We start from the raw sequence: 14,757 nt of genomic DNA, 5'->3' as shown, positions 1-14,757 counted from the left end.
GGCTGCTTCCCCATGACATTTGATGTGTACCAATGGGTGTTAATAATAATAATAATATTAATAACAATAGTTACTCTGGGACCCTAAGCTGAGTCTGAGAGAGGTCTTCTTCCCCGTGACATCTGATGTGTGCCCATGGGTGTTAATAGTAATATTAATATAAATAACGATAGTTATTCTGGGACCCTAAGCTGAGTCTGGGAAAGGAGTGCCTCCCAATTACATCCGATGTGTATCAATGGGTTTTGATAATAATATTTATATGAGTTTTAAGGTATTTATTTATGTGCACATTTTATTGCTGTATTGTGTTAACTACTGTTCTAAATCACTATTTTTGTGATGTTATGTTGTTATGCTAGGCACATCCCTGTTGTAAGCTGCCCTGAGTCCCTTCAGGGAGATAGTGGCAAGATACAAGAATAAATAATTATTATTATTATTATTATTATTATTATTATTATTATTATTAATATTATATTAATATTAAGAAGATAAGTTATTCTTGGACCCTCAGCTGAGTCTGAGAGAGGAGTGTCTCCCAATTACATCCGATGTGTATCAATGGGTCTTGATAATAATACTTATATTTATAAGAACAGCAGTTATTCTTGGACCCTAAGCTGAGTCTGAGAGAGGAGTGCCTCCCAATTACATCCGATGTGTATCAATGGGTCTTGATTATAATATTTATATTAATAATAAGAACAGCCGTTATTCTGGCACCCTCAGCTGAGTCTGAGAGAGGAGTGCCTCCCAATTACATCCAATGTGTATCAGTGGGTCTTGATAATAATATTTATATTAATAATAAGAACAGCAGTTATTCTTGGACCCTAAGCTGAGTCTGAGAGAGGAGTGCCTCCCAATTACATCCAATGTGTATCAATGGGTCTTGATAATAATTTTTATATTAATAATAAGAACAGCAGTTATTCTTTGGACCCTAAGCTGAGTCTGAGAGAGGAGTGCCTCCCAATTAACATCTGATGTGTATCAATGGGTCTTGATAATAATATTTATATTAATAATAAGAATTCTTGGTAGTTCTGAGAATACTGTTTCTCTGTCCTTATCCTGAACCTGACTTCATTTTATATGACTATTAAATAACAGCCAGTCTTTGAGCTCTTTCTCACTCATATTCTCTCTTTTTTCCCCCTTTAAAGCAAAAGCAAACCAGCTCCACAAATTTCGCCCAGCAAATCGGTGGGAGGAGAATTCTGTGTCGCCGCCGTCTTTGGCTCATCCAGGTCTTGGTTCGCAAGCAATCCGGGCCTTAAAAGAGAGAAAGGTTTGTATTTTGAGCAAACAGCTTCTTATATCAAGACTTATTACCATTAATCCAGTTTTTACAGTATTGACGACAATAGTTGTTTGGTCCTGACGTACGAAACTTTTGCCTTGATCTGTGAATTGCAGACCATGAACTTTTGCACAGTTCTTCTCCCAGAGTGGAAATGTTAACCATGATGTGCTGTCGAAGGCTTTCATGGCTGGAATCACTGGGTTGCTGTGAGTTGGGCCATGTTCCAGAAGCATTCTCTCCTGACATTTCACCCACATCGATGGCAGGCAGCAACCCAGCCAGCCATGATGCGTCCAGAAACAGTTAATTCTGCTTTTGAGACATTAGTCAAATAATAGTGTGATGGCCGAAAGCAAAGCAGCAACCGTCCACTTGTGAACTAAACAAACAAAAAATTATTTTTTTCATCTCCACACTTTTAGAAGTTAAAAATAAAAATGCTACCTGTTCCAGGGAGCTTATGATTTTGTTGCTGATGGTGAAAGGAAGGTGAGGCCAGGATAACAAGAAACTGATCGTTCGCAGAACACTCTATAGACATGCCAGAAATAAGTCCCATTAAGTTAAATCAAGCTCACTCCCAGCTAAGTGAGTGTAGAATGGCAGCCAGGAAGAAAATGTGTTGAGGAGAGTCAAGGGTTTGTATTCAAACAACCTGAGAAATTTCAGGACCAATGTTTAGATTTCTCTGCCTGATGGATAGCAGGGAAGTGAGTCTCCTGCTGTCGAGATCACAGAGTTGTGGGTTAGATATACGCCTCTCCTTTTGCGAAATATCAGGTGATGAACCTACTGTTTGCAAAAGCGGTGAGCGCCGTTCACCAAAGTGTTTATGCCTTTGGAGATGAATGGTGGGTGAGAAGCAATTAGGCAGCATCTGGGAGGGAATAAAATGCAATGAAATATCATTCCGTGTTCTTATCCCCGAACAGATCAGTCCCGGCAGTTTGTGGTGGAGTCCTTGTACATTGTGAGTTGCTACGGGACTTTGGTGGAGCACGTCCTGGAGCCCCGGCCCCTCAGCACCGCCCCAAAGATCAGCGACGACACCCCGCTGGAGATGGCCACCTGCCCCAGGGCCAGCTGGACACTAGTCAGGTAGCCCACACCGTCTCCCAAAATGATTTAAAATGTTTTTGAGTTTCGTGAAACCCTGGAGAGAAGACTCCTGGACTGATGAGGGTCTTCACAATTATGTAGCCCAGATGTTTCCCCCAAAAAAGAGTTCACACAATTTACAATAAGTTTTTTTAAAAAATGTAACACAAAACATGGATTGGGATTACTGTCTATGTTGTAATAATAATAACAATAACAATAATAATAATAATAATAATAATAATAATAATAGTAGTAGTAGTAGTAGTGATGTTGACCGGCTATATCTGCCTAGAAGATCAGGGGGCAGAGGACTCTTACAAGTAAAACAAGCAGTCAAAGAAGAAGAACATGCCCTGGCAGAAGATGGAAAGCAAAGGGAAGAACCTGCCTTGATTGAAATCAGAAACTCCTCAAAACACAGCAGACAAAGAATCAGTACAAGAAAACCGCACTACAAACTAGAGCTGACAGCTGGCACAACAAAACATTGCATGGAAAGTTCCTTGACAAAATTGAAGGAAAAGCTGATAAGGAGAAGACCTGGCTATGGCTCACGAATGGGACCCTGAAGAAGGAGACAGAAGGCCTGATCCTTGCAGCCCAGGAGCAAGCCATCAGAACAAAGGCAATCAAGGCCAAGATCGAAAAATCAACTTGGGAGGTGTTCAACTTGTGATTTTGTGATATGAAATCCAGCATATCTATGTTGTTTGCTGTGTCATAATATAATAATAATAATAATAATAATAATAATAATAATAATAATAATATTTTTATACCCCACCCCATCTCTCCGAGGGGACTCGGGGCGGCTTACACGGGGCCAGGGCCAGGTAACAAACAATTTAAAACTCTGTCAGAGTATTTGCAGCACAGCAGTAGTTGGATGGAAGCAGTGGAGCGCAGAACGAAGAGACACTCAGAGATGTTGGTAAAACTATTTACAACATTTTACTGTATGCAGCAGTAATCAACACAAACAGACTTGCAGACAACAGATGAACACAGGACTGCTCTGTTCTTCAACAGAACTTGACTCGAACTCTAGGCAGACAGAACTCAACTGAACTGACGCAATTGTTATGCACAAACACTTGTGTCTGGATACTCCCTAGTTCCAGCCACACGTAAAGGACATCGTAGCTTCTTGGCAATTAACTCTTTCCACACTATGGTACATTCTGGATGATGCAATCAGTTGCAATACAAGCATGGCACAAATTGCATTTAAACACTATCAATACACAAATCCCACATTAAGAAACTCAACAGTAGAAAACAAATCAAAAACAGATAAAATGACATATACCAATAAACATACTCATTGGAGGAAAGGCAGAGTCAGGCGGCAGACAGGTCGGCCCCTCGGAAAGGTCCCCGGAGCCCGATCCGGCCTATTTGCCCAGTGGTAACATACCATGAGTGCCGAGACCCATCATCCCATGCATGTTAAAAAGAGAGAGGTCTTAAACAGAGAATACAACCAAACAGGCATTGCTGAAGGGGGAAATTGCCCGTGCATTTGACATTTTGAAATATTTCTGATTGAATTTGGTTGACGGAGGGACAGGCTCCAATCTTCTTCAGCGCTGGTTCATTCCTGGCCTCGGCGGATCAATACGTGATTTTTCAAGTGACTGACGAGAGGCCGGCCCTGATTAAAATGACAACGGACCGTCTTCCAAACTTCTAATGGGATTGCGAAATCTGGCCGGATCAATATCTTGTAACTTTGCCGATTGTGATGCGGAGGGGAATGTATGGCCACGGCGGGGTGTGATTTTTTCCCCCTCAAGTTCTGGCCACTCGTTCCCCTTCTCCGTGTTCCTTGTCGCCAGTGACTTTAAATAATTATAAACACGGCACTCTCTTGCATAAATAATTGGGATGCGATGACACAGATGCTGATTCTTCATCCAGCTGAAATATTAATCCTCTTGCGTTGCTTCCGCAGGACTCCCCAGTGGAATGAACTGCAGCCGCCCTTTAACTTGAACCACCCGCTCCTCCTGGCCGCAGACGCCATGCAGTGTTACCAGTACCTCCTCCTTGGCCGTAAGTCGCTTGCCGTTTTCCCTTCACAAGGCTCAGTATGGAACTCACAAGAGAAGTGGTTGTGGCTCGAGGCTTTGGTGTTGACGATACATGGGTTGGGTGTGTGTGTCTGACCCGTGGTTCGTGCCTTCATTCCCTTCCATAATGCACTGTTGGGCTCTACAGATGCAAAATCTGTCAAACAGGAGACTGATTGCTGTGTGGATTTGGGGCTTTTATATGATGAATAATGATGATGATGATGATGATAATCATATCCCAGGTGAGAGCAGGATTAAGGAGAAACAACTGGAAGAACTGACACGATATGAGGATTTAAAGATCGAACCACAAAGATTCTGGCACAAGCCAAGTCAAGGGGGTCCCAGTGGTGGTCGGCACACTGGGTGCAGAGCCTAAAAGCCATGGCCTGCACTTAAACACAATTGGCAACAAAATGGCCAGCTGCAGAAGGCCACCTTACTGGGATCTGCACGCATTATTTCAGATACATCACACAGTCCTAGACACTTGGGAAGTGTCCGACGTGTGATCCAAAACAACAGCCAGCAGACTGTCTGCTGTGGACTCATTGTGTTGTGTTTCAAATAATAATAATAATAATAATAATAATAATAATAATAATAATAATAATAATAATAATAATGATTGTGCGGCACATTGGGTGCCATGCCAAAAGATCTCAGCCAGCATTTGGAAACAATAGACATTGACAAAATTACGATCTGCCAACTGCAAAAGGCCACCCTGCTGGGATCTGTGTGCATCATCCGAAAATACACCACACAGTCCTAGACACTTGGAAAGTGTTCGACTTGTGATCTTGTGATACGAAATCCAGCATGTCTATCTTGTTTGCTGTGTCATCATAAAATAATAATACAGTAGAGTCTCACTTATCCAACACTCGCTTATCCAACGTTCTGGTTTATCCAACACATTTTTGTAGTCAATGTTTTCAATATATCGTGATATTTTGGTGCTAAATTCATAAATATAGTAATTACTACATAGCATTACTGCGTATTGAGCTACTTTTTCTGCCAAATTTGTTGTCTAACATGACGTTTTGATGCTTCATTTGTAAAATCATAACCTAATTTGATATTTAATAGACTTTTCCTTAATGCCTCCTTATTATCCAACATATTCACTTATCCAACATTCTGCCGGCCCGTTTATGTTGGATAAGTGAGACTCTACTGTAATAATAATAATAATAATAATAATAATAATAATAATAATAATAAAAAACATCACACAGTCCTAGACACTTGGGAAGTGTTCGACTTGTGATTTTGTGATATGAAATCCAGCATATCTATCTTGTTTGCTGTGTCATAATAAAATAATAATAATAATAATAATCATCATCATCATCATCATCATCATCACACAGTCCTAGACACTTGGGAAGTGTTCGACTTGTGATTTTGTGATATGAAATCCAGCATATCTATCTTGTTTGAAAATAATAATAATAATAATAATAATAATAATAATAATAATAATAATAATAATAATAATACATCACACAGTCCTAGACACTTGGGAAGTGTCCGACGTGTGAGCCAATAAAACAGCCATCAGAGTGTCTGCTGTGGACTCATCTTGTTGTGTTTCAAATAATAATAATAATAATGATAATAATAATAATATACTTTATTTATATTCCGCTCTGTCTCCCTGAGGAGACTCAGGCAGATTACAGAGCAAATATAATCAATGCCGTTATACAATTAACAAGGACAGGCAATACATAAACAGAGGTAAAGGCTTTCCCCATCTTTTCCATTTTCGACATCTGGAGCTTGTGCTCGACTCATGTGTGTGTGTGTTGTTGCTCCATCTTCCATGACAAAGAGTTTTGTTGTCCTTAGACGTCCTCTCGATTTATTTATTTCTCATGTCAGAAGCAAACCGAGGGTACAAGTTGTTGAGTTGTTGAGTATTTTCTGGGCTGTCTGTCCATGTTCCAGAAGCATTCTCTCCTGACGTTCCGCCCACATCTGTGCCAGTGAGATCACTTTCAAAAGTCTTGTCTTTCCTATGTGTGTCTCCACGCACATGTTTTTTTTTAGAAGTCTCTTGAGACTTCTTGGCTTGAGATGTGCCGGCTTCCTTGGACTCCCCCAGACGCTAATTTGTGCGTGAAAACCGAAAAAGTGGAGACTCTAATTTAATATCTCGAGATCCCAGGGAGCAAAGTGGAAGCGCTTAATCCAATCGGCATGGTGGATGGCAGGCCTCCCGTGGTGTGTTGTCTTGCCTTGGCAGACGTCGTTCGTGGTATCTGGCATGCGTTGCTATGGGGAAGAGGGCCGGGCTGGTAAATTAATTCCACTATTAAAGAGGAGAAGGAAAACAATAGCCATAAAAAAGCTGGAGAAAAAAAAACACAATCTTAGATTATCAAAAATGGCTGTTGTCTTGGAAAAGTTATATATATACAGTAGAGTCTCACTTATCCAACATAAACAGGCCGGCAGAACGTTGGATAAGCGAATATGTTAGATAATAAGGAGAGATTAAGGATAAGTCTATTAAACATCAAATTAGGTTATGATTTTACAAATTAAGCACCAAAACATCATGTTAGACAACAAATTTGACAGAAAAAGCAGTTCAATACACAGCAATGCTACGTAGTAATTACTGTATTTACGAATTTAGCACCAAAATATCACGATATATTGAAAACATTGACTACAAAAATGCGTTGGATAATCCAGAGGCTCAGATAAGCGAGGCTTGGATAAGTGAGACTCTACTGTATTTATTTATTTACAGTATTTAAATAACTCAGGGCGGATCACAGTGCACATCTACATGGCAAACATTCAATGCCATTATTAGACATACAACATATATAGACAGATACAGAGGCAATTTAAAATTTTCCAGCTTCCGGCTTCATGAGGGTCTGCTCGATTCTGGCTGCTTCATCATCCACTTGTGACACCGAGTCCTTGATGAAGTACTTCCTCGTTCCTTTCCGCACGTTGCTGGAAGTCTTTATGGTGTCGTAAATTAGTTAAATTAGTTATAATTCATCAGAAACATAATGATGTCCCCACAGATCTTATTTCATTATCGGGAAGAGATAGATTATCCTTTGGCATGACAACTTTGGCTGTCAAGAATTCAGTGACTACACGTTGCTTAAGTCGCACTGACCGACTGTCTGCGCAGGATTCCATACTTGGCACTTTAACAACACAACCGTCCAATGCTAAGGCTTCCCCGTCTGCACAGGGTTCCATACTTGGCACTTTATTTAGTTATTTATTTTATTTACAGCATTTATATTCTGCCCTTCTCACCCCAAAGGGGAGTCAGGGCAGATCACATTACACATATAGGCAAACATTCAATGCCTTTTAACATAAAACAAAGACAAACAAACATAGGCTCCGAGCGGGCCTCGAACTCATGACCTCCTGGTCAGAGTGATTCATTGCAGTTAATTGCAGGTGGCTTGCTCTCCCACCTGAGCCACAGCCCGGGCCTTTAACAACACAACCGTTCAATGCTAAGGCTTTCCTCCAAAGGGAACTCACTGTAGAGGAGAGTCTACTGAGCAAGCCAGTAACTTGAGGAGTTACGAAGGCGGAGGCATTACTTTTCATTCAACCCTCGTGAAATGCCCAAGAAAATGCTGCTACCCCCTCCTGCTCCCTCAGGGAAGGATCTGTTCGAACCCAAGCGCTCTGCTTACCTGCCGCAGCCATGTAATGGTCTCACATTAGTCGTGGCGGCCGGCGTTTTGATGCGCTATCGCTTCCGTCAGTGCGTTTAATTGCCAGCAAATGGCTAAATGGGAAGTTGGGGGGTGAATGGCCGCGGCTGTCTGCCGTGCGGAGCCGTAAAAGGGATTCTGGCGCCATTTCAGGGTCGCGATTTGTATCTGTCTATCAGGGCTCCGAAGGCAGCCGTTTTCTCTCTGTCTCGGGCCTCTGGATAGCATTTCTGCCGATTGTTTGGCTCCATTAAGAGCGTGGTGGTGGGGTGGAGCCGCAAGGGGCTGCGGATAAGCCTTTTCTTTGTCCGGGCCCAGAACATTGCATTAGGTCTCATTATCCATTTATAATAAGTGACCTTTGCCCCGCCAGGGTCATTGAAGGAATACTCTGTGTGCTTTGCGAACAGAAGATCTCCCTCCATCAGACGACAGGAGTGACAATGGGCCGTCTGATGGTCCCCTCGAAGGGTAGACTTTGGGAGAAAAGGCTTGGTAAATATACAGCTGCCTCTTCTTGGCCTTTCATCTTTTGTCTCCCACCGTCCAGAGGAAGAAAAGTAATTTTAGGGTGATTTTTTTAAATTTTTTCACCCTAAATCCCACTGAATTTAATAGAGTGTGAATTCCGAGGGTTGTAAGAAAGAGGCTTTATTTTCTTTAGAAAAAAGACAAGCCGGGGTGTGTGTGGAAGGGAGTTAAAAGGCGGAACAAGGGAAGCGTTGTCCGTTGTCTAGCTGGACCAAGTGTCCAAAAGCCATGTCCCAAGTGGGGGATGGGGTTGCAATGGGGCTGACCTACATGGGTTGTTACTTGTGGGGTGGACGGATCAATGAAGGCAGAACACTCGGCTTGTCAGCTTGTAACTTACCTGGACATTTAAAGATTATAAAAAGGTAAAGATTTCCCCTAATGTTATGTCCAGTCATGTCCGACTCTGGGGTTTGGTGCCCATCTCCATTTCTAAGCCAAAGAGCCGACGTTGTCCATAGACTCCTCCAAGGTCATGTGGCCTCTGGTATGACGGCATGGAACGCTGTTACCTTCCCGCCAGAGCGGTACCTATTGATCTACTCACATTTGGATGTTTTCGAACTGCTAGGTTGGCAGGAGCTGGGGCTAATAATAATAATAACACTTGAGAAGTGTTCGACTTGTGATTTTGTGATACGAAATCCAGCATTGTTTGCTGTGTCATAATAAAATAATAATAATAATAATAATAATAAATTTTATAATAATAATAATAATAATAATAATAATAATAATAACAACAACAACTCCTCAAAGCACAGCAGACAAAAAAACCAGTACAAGAAAACCACACTACAAACTAGAGCTGACAGCAGTACCTATTGATCTACTCACCTTGGCAGGTTTATGAACTGCTAGGTTGGCAGGAGCTGGGGCTAATAATAATAATAACACTTGAGAAGTGTTCGACTTGTGATTTTGTGATACGAAATCCAGCATATCTATCTTGTTTGCTGTGTCATAATAAAATAATAATAATAATAATAATAATAATAAATTTTATAATAATAATAATAATAATAATAATAACTCCTCAAAGCACAGCAGACAAAAAAATCAGTACAAGAAAACCACACTACAAACTAGAGCTGACAGCAGTACCTATTGATCTCACATTGGAATGTTTTCGAACTGCTAGGTTGGCAGGAGCTGGGGCTAATAATAATAATAACACTTGAGAAGTGTTCGACTTGTGATTTTGTGATACGAAATCCAACATATCTTATCTTGTTTGCTGCGTCATAATAAAATAATAATAATAATAACTCCTCAAAGCACAGCAGACAAAAAAACCAGTACAAGAAAACCACACTACAAACTAGAGCTGACAGCGGTACCTATTGATCTACTCACATTGGAATGTTTTCGAACTGCTAGGTTGGCAGGAGCTGGAGCTAACCAAACCAAAGACCTATCTAAAGTTTGGAAAAATTGTATTTCTATAGTACAGCCAACATGGCTACTGGGAATCCAGAGCACTGAGATTAAAGCACTAACATTTCCAAGATCTTTATTAAAACTATTTATTAAAAGCTTGCCAACAGAACACGGGTACCACGGCCTTCTCCAACATCAGTCATTAAGCCTCCAGCAATTTGTTGTAACGGCTGTCAGCTCTAGTTTGTAGTGTGGTTTTCTTGTAATGGTTTTTTGTCTGCTGTGCTTTGAGGAGTTATTATTATTATTATTATTATTATTATTATTATTATTATTATTATTATTATTATAAAATTTATTATTATTAATGCTGGCCACATATAAACAAACAAACAAATAAATAGAAGGAGCCAAATTAGAATCCATATATTATGATATCTCTATCAAAATCTCATTGAAAGGTTATTAAAAGTTTGCAAGGGACCAGACAGGAAAATAAAGGAGAAAACTAGAACCTTAGATTGGGCCCAGAATTAATTGACCTCCCACATCCATGGGAGGATGGCAATCTTTTAAAATAGAGCATATATTTATTTTATTTCCCTTTTTTGTTAAATTTGTTTCCCAGAATCCTACCATAGTGAGAGGGCACTTTCCGTTTACTGGTATCCTCTTCTCGGCCCGAAGATATTATTTACGCACATATGTATATAAAATTTATGGAGAAGTCCTCCAGAAACTCTACCAAGAATTAATATATTAACTGCTCTGCAGCATTCTTTGACAAATTGCTTACTAAATACATCAAAATTGATTGGCCGTTGTGTGTGTTTTTTGGAATTGACAAATGAGTGCATTAAGGGAAGGAGAGAAATCCATTAATTACAGCTGCCCTCCTCCCTAGGAAATGTAATGATATCAATATGGATTTTGTTAAAACAAACAAACAAACGACTCCCCTCCACTTCGCTCCCTCTGGGCTTCCTTGTCGTGTTTTCTGGTAAGCTCACCTGGCAGATCTTCACGATGGCCATGTTCCAGAAGCATTCTCTCCTGACGTTTCGCCCACATCTATGGCAGGCATGCTCAGAGGTTGTGAGGTATATCATATAGGGTTGTTGTGTGTTTTCCGGGCTGTATGGCCATGTTCCAGAAGCGTTCTCTCCTGACGTTTTGCCCACATCTGTGGCAGGCATCCTCAGAAGTTGTCTTTTGGAAACTAGGCAAGTGAGGTTTATATATCGGTGGAATAATATCCAGGGTGGGAGAAAGAACTCTTGTCTGTGTGAAAGTTTCAATTGGCCACTTTGTTCAGCACTGAATAGTCTTGCAGCTTCAAAGCTTGCCTGGGGGAATCTTTTGTTGGGAGGTGTTAGCTGGCCCTGATTGTTTCCTGTCTGGAATTCCCATTTTCTGAGTGTTATTCTTTATTTGCTGTCTTGATTTTAGGGTTAGGGAAATTTTGCTCACATCTATGGCAGGCATCCTCAGAGGTTGTGAGGTATATCATATAGGGTTGTTGTGTGTTTTCCGGCCTGTCTGGCCATGTTCCAGAAGCATTCTCTCCTGACGTTTCTCCCACATCTATGGCAGGCACCCTCAGAGGTTGTGAGGTATATCATACAGGGTTGTTGTGTGTTTTCCGGCCTGTCTGGCCATGTTCCAGAAGCATTCTCTCCTGATGTTTCTCCCACATCTATGGCAGGCACCCTCAGAGGTTGTGAGGTATATCATATAGGGTTGTTGTGTGTTTTCCGGCCTGTCTGGCCATGTTCCAGAAGCATTCCCTCCTGACGTTTCTCCCACATCTATGGCAGGCACCCTCAGAGGTTGTGAGGTATATCATACAGGGTTGTTGTGTGTTTTCCGGCCTGTCTGGCCATGTTCCAGAAGCATTCTCTCCTGATGTTTCTCCCACATCTATGGCAGGCACCCTCAGAGGTTGTGAGGTATATCATACAGGGTTGTTGTGTGTTTTCCGGACTGTCTGGCCATGTTCCAGAAGCTTTCTCTCCTGACGTTTCTCCCACATCTATGGCAGGCATCCTTAGAGGTTGTGAGGTATACCATACAGGGTTGTTGTGTGTTTTCCGGACTGTCTGGCCATGTTCCAGAAGCATTCTCTCCTGATGTTTCTCCCACATCTATGGCAGGCACCCTCAGAGGTTGTGAGGTATATCATACAGGGTTGTTGTGTGTTTTCCGGACTGTCTGGCCATGTTCCAGAAGCTTTCTCTCCTGACGTTTCTCCCACATCTATGGCAGGCACCCTCAGAGGTTGTGAGGTATACCATACAGGGTTGTTGTGTGTTTTCCGGACTGTCTGGCCATGTTCCAGAAGCATTCTCTCCTGACGTTTCTCCCACAACGATGTTGGAAACAGACCCCTCAACCTCTGAGGTTGCCTGCCATAGTTGTGGGCGAAACGTCAGGAGAGAATGCTTCTGGAACATGGCCAGACAGCCCGGAAGAGTCACAACAACCCGGTGATTCCAGCCATGAAAGACTTTGACAACAGAAAGCATACTCAGCATAACGAACTGTACAAAAAGGTTCTTTAGAATCCATTTGGTGAAGTCAAAAGTGAAAGGCGTCTGTAAGTGGAAACGTCTGTAAGTGGAAACGTCCGTGTCTGCATTCCATAGGGAAACGTCAAGGTAAAGGTTGTGTGTGTGTGTATGTTTCTATCCCTTTGGGACCTGGCTGGTGTTGGCCTTTTCCTGAAGACAGGGAGGTTAAGTGGTGGAAGGAAGTGCAAATAATAATCCCGTTTCCAAGTGAAATGAGGAGAAACAGGGCTCCGTGGGGTTGGGCAGGCAACAGCTCTCTCGGGGCTCCGAGACCCTCTTGTTGCATCTTGTTACCCAGAAGCTGGATAGAGTTGAACATGCCAGACTTTCCCAGCTTCACCTCCTGGCCTGGGGAAAATCCTTTGTTCAGAGTCATTAGCTGCCTCTGATTGGAATTCTTCTGCTTCCTTATTTACTGTTCTGATTTTGGAGTTTTTTAAAATACTGGTAACAGTAAATAAGGAGCATTGTTCTGAAAACAGAAGAATTCCAGACAGGAATCAATCAGGGGCAGCTAACGACTCTGAATAAATAAATAAATAAATAATGTAATACAATATAATAAGGAGCAGCACTCTGATTACAGAAGAATTCCAGACAGGAATCAATCAGGGGCAGCTAACGACTCTGAACAAAGGATCCCCCCAGGCCAGGAGGTGAGGCTGGGAAGGCTATTGAATGCTATTATTATTAATAATATTACAATATATAGATATAGTAAAATATGGTAATTTATTGCCAGTATTGTGCTATGCCAATAATATAATATGGTATGTAAGTTTAATTTGCAAGCTGCTCTGAGTCCCCTTTGGGGTGAGAAGGGCGGGATATAAATACAACAACAACAACAACAACAACAGATTGCTGTGAGCCTTTCAGTCATATCTCACACCTCTGAGGATGCCTGCCACAGATGTGGGCGAAACGTCAGGAGAGAATGCTTCTGGGACATGGCCAGACAGCCCGGAAAACACACAACCACCCTATTATTATTATTATTATTATTATTATTATTATTATTATTATTAGAGTTCTTTCTCCCAACCTGGACATTATTCCACAGGGATATAAACCCCAACAGACCTCCCAACCTCTGAGGATGCCTGCCATAGATGTGGGCGAAACATCAGGAGAGAATGCTTCTGGGACATGGCGAGACAGCCCGGAAAACACACAACAACCCTGTGGTCCCGGCCATGAAAGCCTTTGACAATACAACAACAACATCATCAACAACAACAACAATAGATTGCTGTGAGCCTTTCAGTCATGTCTCACACCTCTGAGGATGCCTGCCACGGATGTGGGCGAAACGTCAGGAGAGAATGCTTCTGGGACATGGCCAGACAGCCCGGAAAACACACAACAAGCCTGTGATGCCGGCCATGAAAGCCTTTGACAATACAACAACAACATCATCATCAACTCCAACACTGGAAGTAGTTTTGAGAGCAGGAGAATTCAAATAACTTTCAGATGCCTCCAAAGAAGAATACCATGCCGGAATGGTTCTTTCTGCCGGTCTTGCCTGGTCATCTGGAACTTCTTAAAAGGAGTTGGAGGGAGTTTGGGGTCAGTTTTCAAAGCGGACTGAGCCCTGCGAGCCCTCCTGACGCTAATGGGAGTCAAACGGCTCAGCCCGGGCGCCCGGCTTTGAAAATTTACTACTAAGCCTCTCGACTTCTCACTACAGACTTTGATTGTAACCGTAATCCATGGTTAACATAATTTTCCCGACAATGATGTCAAACATACTTTTGAAGTCGGTGAATTATAGAAAGAGTTGCCTCTTCCGTAACGCTTTAAAGATGGGCCCATCAGGGCGATTTCACAGCCGGCCCTCCTCCTCCTCGCTGGATTCATTCCTTGCCGCGAGATTTGGGCCGAGCTTTTGACAGAAGCTGTCGGTGCCCTTTTTGTACTACGTTTGTTTCTGCACTCCTCTCAAACGCTGTTAAAAATAGGCATGGATCCTTTACAACACTCTCATATCTGCGAGGGAGCCATATTTTTGGGGGTAATGACTGATTGTAACCTCTAAAACCTACCTTTTTTTAGCCTCCAAATTTAAA

At 41.9% G+C, this 14,757-nt stretch overlaps 1 protein-coding gene across 7 annotated transcripts in view; it reads left to right on the top strand.

Moving 5' to 3' along the window:
• Positions 1-14,757, top strand: part of bcas3 (BCAS3 microtubule associated cell migration factor) — a 423,910-nt gene that overhangs the window by 188,944 nt on the left and 220,209 nt on the right. For all 7 annotated transcript variants that reach the window (XR_010000122.1, XR_010000121.1, XR_010000123.1 and 4 more), the window contains 3 exons: positions 1,170-1,294; positions 2,242-2,407; positions 4,365-4,465. Coding sequence is in view for 4 of the 7 variants with exons in the window: in XM_062959513.1 (XP_062815583.1) it covers positions 1,170-1,294; positions 2,242-2,407; positions 4,365-4,465 (392 nt within the window). In the remaining 3 variants the exon portion in view is untranslated. The remainder of the gene's footprint in view (positions 1-1,169; positions 1,295-2,241; positions 2,408-4,364; positions 4,466-14,757) is intronic.

The sequence above is a fragment of the Anolis carolinensis genome, unplaced genomic scaffold (genome assembly GCF_035594765.1).
Source record: "Anolis carolinensis isolate JA03-04 unplaced genomic scaffold, rAnoCar3.1.pri scaffold_7, whole genome shotgun sequence".
Classification (NCBI taxonomy): domain Eukaryota; kingdom Metazoa; phylum Chordata; class Lepidosauria; order Squamata; family Dactyloidae; genus Anolis; species Anolis carolinensis.
This window is presented reverse-complemented; position numbering and strand designations above follow the sequence as displayed.